Here is a 13,621-nt window from a genome sequence, read left to right as displayed (position 1 = left end):
GGAGTGCACTATTTGACGGTGTGGTAGAGGCAGATTCAATCATAGCTTTCAAAAGGCAATTTGACAATTATCTGAAAAGAAAACATTTGTAGGGCTACAGGGAAAGGTAGATGAGTGGGACAAGCTGAGTTGCTCTTGCAGAACCGGCATGGACACAATGGACTGAATGGTCTCCTTTGCTGTAACCATTCTGATTCAGGTTTCCAAAAGCCTGTTACAAAGGGAAAAGCAATTGCTCAGTCTCCACATATATCCTCCAGTCAGATAACATGAAGTGATATGGCAATCCAGCACTACCTGCAAGGCCTGGAGCTCAAAGAGCATTTTGGGTAATCACAGGGACACAGTCCACAATTTTTTAAGGATGTGCAATACAAATGTGAGATGGTGGGTCCTAAGTATGTTAAGCTTCACTGGTTCACAACATGAATAAAAATGTGTATATACTGTACTTTATTGACAAATGCAATCAAAATTGTTACACATACAAATGCGTAAACCAGTTTCATATTTTGATTTTGTTCTGTAGGATATATATTTGAAATAAATGGTATTTATATAATTTCATTTAAATGCAGATTGTTTCAAAGATGTAGCATTTTTAAAAAATTTAACTGTTGTCAACATTTGAAAGTAAATAGTTTCATGGGTTTTTGTTTTTACAGATAAACCTCGCATATGAGAAATACCTGAAGCCTCTCTTTCAATTAGCACAGTCCAAGCTGTAACATTGTATTCTGGGTTTGTTTTGCTGCTGATTTGAATGGTTAAAGCTATGCTAATAGGATGGAATACTGATTATCATAAGTGGCCACAGTGACTATTAACAACAAGTACAATGCAAAAGTCAGTTGTTGATCTAAGGTTCAGTTGAATTTTTTTGAATTTCTAATGAATATCTTGTTAATATTAATCTTGTACTTATGTTCAGCGTAATTGAATGTACTAATTTTAACTGAATTTTAAACCTGTGTCAGCACTATTGCACCTATGTTTTCAGTAAATTGATTTAAGGATTAAAATGCATTTTGCGAGTACAACTGTCAAAACATTTTATGTATCTAGACATCTTGCTAATGTCAGCCTTTTCAGACTTCATATAACATATATTTACCAGCTATTAAATGAACCCAGGAAGATGCTTTAATGTTTCTTTCATTACCAATTTTTTTTCTGAGAACCAAATATCATATTTAAGGTACGTAGTCTCATTTTTCCCCCTTCCCCAGCAAACCTCTCCACCTGCTGGGTTATAGTTGCAGGGATGCTTGTCTTTTTGAAGTATATGCAAGTTTGCAAGACTGGAAAGCAGAACTCATAATTGCCAATGGATTTAACTCAACAAAATTTCACTTTAGTCGAAATTCTAATATCTTGAAAATATACATCAGATTGCTGATCAAAATGCCCTGCTAACGCCTGAGGAGATTCCTCATGCATGAGATAACCATACAACAGACACTGACTGCATACTAGAAATTCAAAACAGCACAACCTAAAATCAATGATGATAGAAGTGGCATCACGAGGCTCATAATTCAATAATAGACAAAGTTACTTTGAACTATTTGGTTAATGTAGAGAATTAAAATGTCAATTCAACTCTGTATAGGTGAGTACTCATTTTCACATGTAATATGCCACCCTAAACACGCTTATTGTTTCTTCATATGAATCCCATTCAGTTCCAAATTCCCAAACCTATCAAATAAATTAGTTTGAGTAATACTGCTTCAATAATACTCTGATTAAAAAGTAATAAATGGTAGTTTACAGTACACCATGCTAAGTAAAATTCCTGGTGGCGCTAAATCTTCATTCAGCATTTTTATCAGACTTAAAACGACATTGGTCGTAATCTAAGTGTGTGTTTGCACTGAAACTTAATGCACATTATATTGGCCAATTGCTACATAAATGCTCAATTATTGTGGTTGTATAAAAACAAAACTAGCTAGGACTCCCTTACTCAGCTATATAGTGCAGGTAAGGACAAATCTCAATGCTACGAAGGCTTAGTCAAGCAATGCAAAAAAAAAATTTCTCTGTATGGTTGCTGCAGAAACATCAACTCAAAAATATAAGAAACAGTGACACATTGCACAAAATTTAATGGTGAACTGTTTCTTGTAGTATTTTTGTATGCAATTATTATATTCTTAAAGGCTGAAAGTTTTGGTAAAAATGGAGTGTATGATCTGATTTTGCACTGGACCTAAAGGTGAACGGCTCATGCTGTAAAATTGAGGATTTTGCAAAGGTCATAAGCAAAGTTAAACTTGCACGAGAGTATCACATGAAATCTCCCAAATTATAAAGTCAGCTCACGTTATATTAATTTGAATGCACTTTACTGATCAGCTTAAAACTATGTTGGCTAGGTAAATTTTATACATCAAAACCTTTAATTATGTCACAAGAAACATGCACAAAGACAAGATTTTGATATATTCTAACATTTATTTCATAAGTACATGGCGAGAACGAACAAGAAAAAGCTACATCAACTTTATAGATTTAGATTTTCTTAAGGAAAATACATTAGGTACTGTTAAAAAGTTAATCATAAAACTTCAATAAAGGAATATACATCTTACACATTTAATACCTTATTTCAACAATCATTTGGTTATAGTATGCATAGGAATATTTTGCTATTGTACAAAAAGTAACTTTAAAATAGGAATTGTAGAGCTTGCATCAGGACATGGTTACCTGGGTATTCAATTAAATTGCCATATATCCATTACTGTTCATCGTGTAGTTACATCATGTAGCATTGTAAGGATGGTCAGTCTTCAGTTTTTCGTGCCAATCTACAAAAGGTCCAGTTGTGTTCCACAGTGTTCTCATTTGCTCTCTCACTCATGTGGTGTACCCTTGTCATTCTGATGGTAAAGCCTTGCTTTGCAATGTACTCCATCAGATGAACACGAAGAGACACCTCCTGGTGATAATCACAGGGTCCAAATGTGAAGGACACCTGGAAGTCTCTAGTATCCATCATGTGTTTATTCCATTTTGTGAAATGGTTTGAGATACCCTCCAGCAATGAGTGAACTTTAGTAGTGATAGTCAGTTGTGTGATTATAACAGCTACTGGATTCGAATATTTGGAAAGTTTGCGGGTGCTGGACAGTTCCACCACCTCCTCAAAAGTGTCTAATGAGTAAAGGGGCTTGGGGTCATTCAGGCAGTGAATCAAAGGCTCTATCTGATAAAAATCAGCCTCTTTTCTCAGGAGGTCAATTTCTTTAAAGCCATGAGGTAATGTCAGAGCTGCAGTCCTTAAAAAATTCAAGATATATCTGAAGAGAGGTCCATCTCTATCAATGAAGTAGTTTCCTTGAGAGTCTTTGGCAGTGGGGAAATCTCCCCTAAACATTACTCCTAACATGGAGTCTGGGTATCTAGTTAGCGTGGATATTGATGTTGAATACAAGTGTCCTCCTACATTAAGGGTGACTGGATCAGCCATCTGAAATAGAAAAATAAATAGAACTAGGACATGAAGTTATCCCACAAAATGCTTTGTCCATATTACCACATTCTGACAATCAAACTTAACTGTCGTACCTAATTATTTAAAACTGAAACCTTTTTCAATGTGTTTCATTTATTCAATCCCCGAGTGACATTTTAGTGGAATAAAAATCTCGCACCCACACCATTTAGGGTGACGGTTGTGCAAACCGACGTCCCAAGAACAAAGAACGTCTAATGTTGAAACTCCACAACCATGGGACCCACCAAATTCAAATTAAATTAGTTATTCTCTAGACCCAAACGCTGAATAGAATTTCGTATTTTAAAGTTTATTTTTTCCACACTCATCCTTAAGTATTAGTATGTAGTATTGCTTGGGTAATTTTGGCTCTCTCGAGATTGTTATACACAATCAGATCATTGCAATATACTATATTTGCTTAACTAACATACATGAGATCACATTGTGCGAAAAATAATAATGTACCAAGGTCCAACAATGTACAGGCAAATTCATCAAAACAAACGTGTCCTTTACTTCACTTTATCTCATCTTTAAACGAGACACCTCAAAGACGAATGGGTAGGGGGCGTGCAATGGGATCAAAGCCAGATTAACATTAATACATGATGCAAAATTAATCCATTTGCCAAAAGAACCTCCCTGGTTCAGACGCTGGAGGAGAGTGGGGGTGGGGGGGAGGGTTATATACGAGTCTCTGAGATATGAAACCAATCTCTACGTTTCCCCATCTGTTTTCCCTCCTGATGTCCTGACATTGGCTCAAACATCAGGCTTGACGGGCGGAGAGGTAGCAGCAGCCACAAGGCGCTCGCCTCGGCGTTACGAGCACCAGTGAGCAGCAGCCACAGCCTCAGGAGGGTCAGTGTTCAGAGCCGGGGGCCGACCGCCACGCAGCACCTCCGACTCACTCCCTAAACTGAGCCCCGGGTCGCTACGGCCCGGAGACACACCCCCTCCCCCAATGAGAGGCAAGCTTCAAAATCAGACTAAGGGGCAGACCCCGCCGCCTGGCCTTACCGCCTGGCCCCAGTCTCCATTATCCATCCGCTCCAGTCTGTTTGATCGAAGCTCAGCGCCCTCTCCGCGGAGCCGCACAACTAGCGCCAGCTCCGCGCATGCGTGCAGACGGCGAACATGCGTATTGGGCACGATCAAACTGTGCCACTTTGAAATGGGCGCCGCCATCTTTGATAAAGGCGGTATTGTTTATGATCAAAATGAGGACTCACTCAGAGAGAGAAACAAAAGTGGCAATTCGAGGGAGGTTTAAGGAGGGAAATCCAGAGATATTAGAGGGAATTTCAAATCTTAAAATATATTCTTGACACCTAAATTTAAATTACAGCCCCGAAGCAGTGCCTAAATGGTTCAGAAGCCTTCCAAATGCATCAGTCAGACCAGAATAGTGCTCTAATATTTAAATAATAGAGGTAATTCGGTTCAAAAAAGCCTTTGAAAACTGATTCAAAAGCTGGCCATCATACAAGTTACAAGTAGCAGATCTCCTCCGGGCAAACTGCAACAATATGGTTTCCAGATATCCAAGCAATTAAAGTAAACTACATTAACTTGGCTACACATAAATGCTTAAATGAATGGCTCCATTGAAAAGTCTGCATCACTGAAGAATGAAACTATTAGTGCGGGTATTTACAGCTGCGAATGACGTATCTTCTAAAAACTTTGCACTTATCAAGCTAAAATAAAATAATCTATATTAGAAAATTTGCAATGATAATTATAACAAGTGACAGAAAGGATGAGTGACTCAAAATACAACGTCATTACCGTTATCTGTAGTTGTCTGAAATCAGACAAGCAGCTGGCAAATGTGCACAGTATATCAGCTTTACGTCTTCCAGATGATTTCCTCCTATTGCTTTGGCAATTATCCACTCATCCAAACGAGAAACCAACTCGAGTGCTTCTAAACCTGAAAAAGTTATACAATATTATAATTTCAAACCCAAGCATATAATTTAGAAGCAAGATAAATATTAAGTGCAATGAAATGTAATTGTAAAATACGATTTCAAGAATGGATTTGAATATATTACTGTTGCATAGGAACACTTTGCCCTTCGAGCTTGCTCCACCAGTAAATAAGATCTGGTTGTGGTCTCAACTCCACTTTGCCATCTGCCCCATCCGACCCCCCGCCGACTTCCCCCATAACCCTCGACTCGCTCGTTTATTAAAAATCTGTCTTAACTCTGCCTTGAATAAATTCAATGACCTCTCTGGGGAAGAGAATTCCACATACTAACTGAAAAAATTCTCCTAATCTCAGCCTTAAAAGGGAGATCTTTTATTCTTAAACTCTGTCGCCTAATTCTAGTCTCCCTCGTGAGTGGAAACGCCAACCTGGTATCTACCCTGTCAAGTCCCCTCAGGATCTTAAATGTTTCAATAAGATCACCTCTCATTCTTCTAACCTCAAAGGTACAGGCCCAACCTGTTCAACCTTTCTTCATAGGATAAGCCCTTCATCTCAGGAAGAAGTCGATGGAACCTTCTCTGTACTGCTTCTAACGCAATTATATCCCTTTTCAAATAAGGAGACCAAAACTGTACACAGTACTCCAGATATGATCTCACCAATGCCCTGTACAGCTGCAGTAAAAATTCCCTATTTTTATATTCTATTCCCCTTGCAATAAATGTCAACATTCCATTTGCTTTCCTAATCATTTGCTGTACCTACATACTAACCTTTTGTGACCCATGTACCAGGACAACCAGATCCCTCTGTGCCACTGAATTCTGCAATCTCTCTCCACTTAAATAGTATTCTATTTTTTCATTCTTCCTGCCAAAGTGGACAAGTTCACATTTTCTCACATTGTACTCCATCTGCCAAATTTTTGTCCACTCACTTAACATGTCTATATCCTTTTTGCAGATTCTCTATCTCTACTTGACAACTTACTTTCCTACCTATCTTGGTGTCATCGGCAAGCTTAGCTACCATACATTCAGTCCCTTCTTCTAAATCATTGATGTAGATTGCAAATTGTTGAGGCTGCAGTACTGATATGTTACCACCTACACCATGTGCTCTTATCTTGTGTAGGCACCTTATCAAATGCCTTTTGGAAATCCAAGTATACCACATCTACAAGTTTCCCTTTATCCATCTTGCTTGTTACTTTCTCAAAAACATGAAATAAATTAGTTAAATACTATTTCTCTTTCACAATGCCATGTTAACTCTACCTGATCACATTATGATTTTCTGAGTATCCTGCTATGACCTCCTTAATAATGGATTCTAGCAATTTTCCTATGACAGATATTAGGCTACTGGCCGGTGGTTTCCTGCTTTCTGTCTCCCTCCTTTCTTGAATAAAAGTGTTACATTGGCTATTTTACAATACACTGGGACCCTCCCAGAATCTAAAGAATTTTGGAAGATTATAACCTATGCATCTACTATCTCTGCACCCACTTCTTTTAAGACCTTAGGATGCAGGCCATCAGGTCCTGGGGACTTGTCAGCCTTTAGGTCTAATAGTTTTCCCAGCACCTTTTACCTAGCAGTGGTGATTGTTTTAAGTTCTTCTCTCTTATTCACCTTTTGATTTTCTAGTATCTTTGGGAAGTTTTCTAAGTGAAGACAGACACAAAATACCTGTTCAACACCTCCAGTATTTCCTTGTTTTCCATTATCAATTCCCCAGACTCACTCTCTACAGGACCAATACTAACTTCAGTTACTCTTTTTCTATTTAAATACTTGCGGAAACTCTCACTATCTGTTTTTATATTACTAGCTAGCTTTTTCTCATACTCAGCTTTCTCCCTCTTTATTTTTTTTAGTCATTCAATGCTGGTTGTTAAAATCTGCCCAATCTTCTGACGTACCAATAATCTTTACAGATTTGTGCAGTGTTTCTTTCAATTTGATACAATTCTTAACATCTTTATTCAGCCATCTCCTTAAAAGTCTGCCACTGCATCTCTACTGTCCTACCTTTTAAACTAGTTTTCCTAGTTAATTTTAGCTAGTTCTGTTTCCAAAACTTTATAATTACCTTTATTCAGGTCTAAAACACTAGTCTTAGACCCTTCAAACTGAACATGAAATTCTGTCATGTTATGACTGCTGTCATCTAAAGGCTTTTACCATGAGGTTATTGATTAATCCTGTCTCATTGCTCATTACCTAGTCTGGAATAGCTTACTCCCTAATTGGCTTCAGAACATTTTGCCCTAAGAAATTGTCGCGCATACACTCTATGAACTCATTTTCCAGGCTACCTTTGCCAATCTGATTTACCCAATCTACGTCTAGAATAAAGTCACCCATGATTATTCCAAAACAAAAACAGAAACAGAAATACCTGGAAAAACTCAGCAGGTCTGGCAGCATCGGCGGAGAAGAGCACAGTTGACGTTTCGAGTCCTCATGACCCTTCAACAGAACTAAGTAAAAATAGGAAAGGGGTGAAATATAAGCTGGTTTAAGGGGGGGTGGGGTTCTGTTCTGTTGAAGGGTCATGAGGGCTCGAAACGTCAACTGTGCTCTTCTCCGCCGATGCTGCCAGACCTGCTGAGTTTTTCCAGGTATTTCTGTTTCTGTTTTTGTTTTGGATTTCCAGCATCCACAGTTTTTTGTTTTTATCTCCATGATTATTCCAATATGTTTCTTACACGCCCCATTTATTTCTTGCTGTATACTCTGTCCTACAGTGTAACTACTGTCAGAGGGCCTATAAACTATTCCCACAAATGACCTCTTACCTTTCCTCTTATCTCGATACAAACTGATTTTACATCTTGCTCTTTCGTGCTAAGGTCATCTCTTACTACTGTTAATTCTTAATTAACAGAGCAGCCCCACCATCTTTTCCTAGCTTCTTATCTTTTTGAAATGTCAAATACCCTTCAATATTCAGGTCCCAGCCTTGGTCATCCTGCAACCATGTCTCTGTGATGGCTATCAGTGATACATATTTATTTCTGTGCTAACAATTCATCTATTTTGTTGTGAATTCTGCGCACATTCAGATACAGAGCCTTTAACTTTGTCTTTTTACCATTTTTGCACTCTCTGGCCTTATCTGCTGATGCACTCTTAAGTTTGTGCTCTTTGCCCCGTCCTGCCACACTCTGGTTTTCTTTACCCAAATCACTACCCTGCTCTAGTACCTCGTTGTTACCCTTTGGTTTCCTACATCCTCTCTCACAAGATCCCAACCCCCACTATTTAGTTTAAAGCCCACTCTATCACCCTAGTTATATGACTCGCCAAAACACTGGTCCCATCACAGTTCAGGTTAAGCCCATCCCAATGGTACAGTTCCCACTTTCCCCAGTACTAGTGCCAGTGCTCCATGAATCAAAACCCATTTCTCCCATACCAGTCTTTGATCCACACTTTAATTTCTCCAATCTTATTTACCCTACACTAATTTGCTTGTGGCCCAATGAGGTTTTACTTTTTAATTTAGCCCCTAGTTGCTCATAATCCCAAAGCAGAATCTCTTTCCTAGTCATATCTATGTTGTTAGTACTAACATGGATCACGACAACTGGATCCTTCCCCTCCCACTGCAAGTCCCTTTCCAGTCCTGAGCAAGTGTCTCAAACCCTGGCATTGGGTAGGCAAGACAACTGTCTGAACTCACACTGAATGGCTTCCTGTACCATAGTGCCATGGTCAGTTCACTCCTCCACCCTGTAGCCCCAGCTTTTGTCTGCCACAAGCAGCAAGAACCTCAAACCTATTGGACAATTGCAAGGGTTGAGGCTACTCCACATCTACCTCTCCATCCCCTTACCTGTCTCACTTGCAGTCACACCCTCCTGTCCCTAACCACTGATCAAGTCATAAGACCCTAACCTAAGGGGTGTGACCATTTCCTGGAACAAAGTCTCCAGGTAACTTCCCCCTCCATGATGCATCGCAGTGTCTGCAGCTGAGCTTCTAGTTCAATGATTCTAAGCCAAAGCCTCTGACACTTACTACAGATGTGGTTGTCTTAGATCAACTTGTGTCCAGGAACTCTCACAACACATCACATGCCCTGCCATCATTGTTTTGTTTCAATTAATTATTATTTTTGTAAGTAATTTATAATTAATAAACCCTATTATTGCCAATGAGCTCTACTAGTGCAAGTAAATCTTACTAATACTAATAAAACCTTACAATTACTAATAAATTACTTGAGTATTGAAAGATAAATGAGCAAAATACTCACCAACCAATCATTTACCTGCTTCCCTCTTCCCTCACTGCACCAAAATCCCTTACTCACCAAATTCCCAGGTTCACACTCTGTGACTAGCTGCAGTAAGTGACGAGCTGTTTTCTTTGTGCTTGCTTACTTTGTGCACTTAGCAAGACCACCTTTGTTTATACTAGCTGAAATTCAAATTCCCAAGTTCACACTCTGCGACTAGCTGCCCTCAGTGGAGCTGCCGTCTTTGTGCTTGTTGTAAGTGGAGTTTAGTGGGGAGGCAGTGGCATAGTGGTATTGTCACTGGACTAGTGTTCCAGAGACCCAGGATAATACTCTGGAGACCTGGGTTCAAATTCCACCATGGCAGATGGTGAAATTTGAATCCAATAAAAATCTGGAATTAAAACTCTGGTGATGACCACAAAACCATTGTTGGAAAAACCCATCTGGTTCACTAATGTCCTTTAGGGAAGGAAATCTGCTGTCCTTACCTGGTCTGGCCTACATGTGACCCCAGACCCTCAGCAATGTGGTTGACTCTTAAATGCCTTCTGAACAAGGGAATTAGGGAGGGCCAATAAATGCTGGCCTAACCAGCAACGTCCACATCCCATGAATAAAATAAAGTTCATGTTTATAATTTGATTATTATTGAATGATTCGAGTTTCGGTATCAAATTTAAGGTTTTCTCCCTTTCTACGATTCATATTATAAACACTTGAAGAGACTTGAGAGGAGATTTAATAGAATGGAACAAGGGTGCAGGACTTCAGTCACATACAGAGAATTGAGAAGCTGGGATGAAAACAGAAAATGCTGGAAATACTCAGCAGGTCTGGCAGCATTTGTGGAAAGAAAACAGAGTTAACGTTTCAGGTCAACGATCTACCCAGAATTTTTTTTTAATTCACTGGATGGGCTGTCGCTAACAAGACTGGCATTTATTACCCATCTCTAGTTCCATAAATAGACACGATAGATAAGTTTGTTTTGGACAAATTATAACAGAAGTTGACAGATGAGATGTCACTCATATGAAGGATAGAGACAGCCAGGAGTAATATCTTGAAGATGAAGAATGTGTTAACAAGAAAACTCAAGTGTGTAACAAGGGAAAAAGATGTTACATTCCATCCACTTTCCTGTGAAACCTGGTCAATAAGTAAAGATCTGTGGAAGAAAATAGAGGCCTTTGAGTTAAGACAAATGAATAGGTGCTTGAAATTGCAAGAGCAAAAAGAACTCTTAAGTGACATCCAGAAAAAAAATGTCAGCATTTTGGCCATTTGATCAGAGCGTGACATACCATGACAGCAGATCTCCTGTAGGAGTAGCAACAAGCAGCAGCAGCTAGTTGCCCTTGAGGAGGTGATGGTGGGCCTTCTTTTTAAACCACTATAGTCCATGTGTTGAAGGTGTTCCACAATGTTGTTATGAAGGGAGTTCCAGGATTTTGACCGAGCAACAATGAAGAAAAGACAATATAAGCCCAAATCAGTATGATGTGTAACCTAGAGGGGAACCTGGTGGTGATGGTGTTCCCAAGCACTTGCCTTTCTAGGCAGTGGAGATCAGGAGTTTGAGAAGCATTGCTGAAGAAGCCTTCACGATCTTCTGCAGTACCTCTTGTACATGATACACTCTGGAGCTATAGAGGTCTTGTGGCTCGGTTGGTAATAGAACATTTACAGCACAGAAAGAGGCCACTTAGCTCACCGTGTCTCCGCCTGCTGAAAAACAAGCAACCCAGCCTAATCCCACTTTCCAGCATTTGGCCCATAGCCCTGCAGGTTACAGCACTTCAGCTGCATCTCCAGACACCTTTTAAATGGGTTGAGGGTTTCTGCCTCTATTACCCTTTCAGACAGTAAGTTCCAGGCCCTTACAGCCCTCTAGGTGAAAAAATATTTCCTCATCTCCTCTCTAATCCTTCCACCAATCACTTTAAATCCATGGCTTCCAGTCACTGACCTCTCTGCTAAAGTGAATAGGTTCTTCCCATCCACTCTATGCAGGCCCTTCACAATTTTGTACATCTCAATCAAATCTGTCCTCAGCCTCCTCTGTTCCAAGGAGAACAACCCCAGCCTATCCATTCTTTCCTCACAGCTACAATTTTCCAGTCCTGGCAACATCCTCGTAAATCTCCTCTGTTCCCACTCTAATGCAATTACATCCTTTCTGTAATGAGGTGACCAGAACTGCACACGGTACTCAAGTTGTGGCCTAACTAATGTTTTATACGTTCCAGCATAATCTCCCTGCTCTTATATTCTATGCCTCGGCTAATAAATGAAAGGATTCCATATGCCTTCTTAACCACCTTATCAACTTGCCCTACATACATACGAACATATGAATTAGGAGCAGGAGTAGACCACTCAGCCTCTCAAGCCTGCTCCATGATTCAATAGGATCATGGCTGCTACCTTCAGGGATCTGTGGACATTCACTCCAAGGCCTCTCACTTCCTCTACGTCTCTCAGTGTCCTCCCATTTATTGTGTATTCCTTTGCCTTGTTTGACCTCCCCAAACGCATCACCTCACACTTCTCTGGGTTGAATTCTGTTTGCCACTTTTCTGCCCACCTGACCAGTCCATTGATCCATCTTCCTGCAGTCTACAGCTATCCTCCACGCTGCCATTTTTTGTGTCATCTGCAAACTTCTTGATCATACTCCCTACATTTATATCCAAATTACTTTATACCACAAAAATCAGGGGACCTAGTACTGAGACCTGCAGAATTCCACTGCAAACAGCCTTCCAGTCACAAAAACACCCATCAACAATTTGTTTCCTGCCACTGATCCAATTTTGTATCCAGCTTGCTACATTCCCCTGGATCCCATGGGCTTTTAGTTTTTTTGACCAGTCTGCCATGTGAGAACTTGTCAAAAGCCTTGCTAAAATGTAGACCACATCAACTGTGCTACCCTCATCAATCTTCCTTGTTATTTCCTCAAAAAAAAATCAAATTAGTCAGACAAGACCTTCCCTTAACAAATCCATGCTGACTGTCCTTGGTAAATCCAGGCCTTTCTAAGAGACAGTTTACCTTGTCCCTCAGAATTGATTCCAATAATTTGCCCACCACAGGGGTCAGACTAACTGGCCTGTAATTATTCGATCTAACCCTCGCTCCCTTTTTAAATAAAGGCACAACATTATCAGACCTCCACTTCTCCGGCACCTCACCTGTATCCAGTGAGGATTGGAAAATGATGGTCAGACCCTCTGCAATTTCTTCCCTGGCTTCATTTAACAGCCCAGGGTACATTTCATCTGGCCCTGACTTCTGAGCCAGAGGGTCTGGGTTCAAGTACCACTCTAGGGTTTGTTGGCCACAGGAATTCAACAGGTTGATAATCAGGCTGCTAATCCTTCCAATACTTCCACACTATTCTCCAGAGGGGGAAAAAAAAGTGTGAAGATATGAAACAAACAAACTGTGGATGGGATGTCAGTCACGTGAATTGCTATGCCTGCAATAGTGGTCACGTTCTTGAGTGATGTTAGAGCTGCATCAATCCTAGCAAGTAGACAGTATTCTACTACACTCCTGACCTTTGCCTTGTTGGTGTTATTGAGGTTTTGGGAAGTCAGGAGTGAGCCATTCACCACAGAATATTCAGCATCTGACCTGATTCAGTAGTCTCATAATTTACCTGGCTGTTCTAGTTCAATTTTTGATGAATTAGGAGCAGCAGTAGACCACTCAGCCCCTCAAGCCTGCTCCATGATTCAATAAGATCATGGCTGCTACCATGTTGACCCACACAAATTGATGGTAGTGAATGCAACGATAGTGATGCCACTGAATGTCATAGGAAGGTCATTGGACTCTCTTGTTGAGATGGTCAATATCTGACACTCGGGTGGTGCAAATGTTAATTGTAATTTATCAGTGCAAGTCTGGG

At 40.1% G+C, this 13,621-nt stretch overlaps 2 protein-coding genes across 3 annotated transcripts in view; one reads left to right on the top strand and one right to left on the bottom strand.

The window, feature by feature from the left end:
* Nucleotides 1-1,141, top strand: part of LOC144681717 (peroxisomal acyl-coenzyme A oxidase 2-like) — a 46,714-nt gene extending 45,573 nt beyond the window's left edge. Inside the window, exon 14 of the mRNA XM_078543610.1 lies at nt 666-1,141. Within this exon, the coding sequence (XP_078399736.1) occupies nt 666-728 (63 nt within the window). The 3' untranslated portion in view covers nt 729-1,141. The remainder of the gene's footprint in view (nt 1-665) is intronic.
* A 1,299-nt stretch (nt 1,142-2,440) lies between these two features.
* kctd6a (potassium channel tetramerization domain containing 6a) lies at nt 2,441-5,438 on the bottom strand. 2 transcript variants are annotated; one of them, XM_078543612.1, is made up of 2 exons: nt 5,300-5,438; nt 2,441-3,478 (listed from the first exon to the last, which is right to left on the bottom strand). In XM_078543612.1, the coding sequence occupies exon 2, from the start codon at nt 3,476-3,478 to the stop codon at nt 2,792-2,794; it is 687 nt and encodes a 228-aa protein (XP_078399738.1). In that variant the 5' UTR covers nt 5,300-5,438; the 3' UTR covers nt 2,441-2,791. The 2 variants fall into 2 exon arrangements, with proteins under 2 accessions (XP_078399738.1, XP_078399737.1); XM_078543611.1 differs by lacking the exon at nt 5,300-5,438 and adding an exon at nt 4,529-4,634.
* Nucleotides 5,439-13,621: the final 8,183 nt, after the last annotated feature.

The sequence above is a fragment of the Cetorhinus maximus genome, chromosome 6 (assembly GCF_964194155.1).
Source record: "Cetorhinus maximus chromosome 6, sCetMax3.hap1.1, whole genome shotgun sequence".
In the NCBI taxonomy this organism is placed as follows: domain Eukaryota; kingdom Metazoa; phylum Chordata; class Chondrichthyes; order Lamniformes; family Cetorhinidae; genus Cetorhinus; species Cetorhinus maximus.
This window is presented reverse-complemented; position numbering and strand designations above follow the sequence as displayed.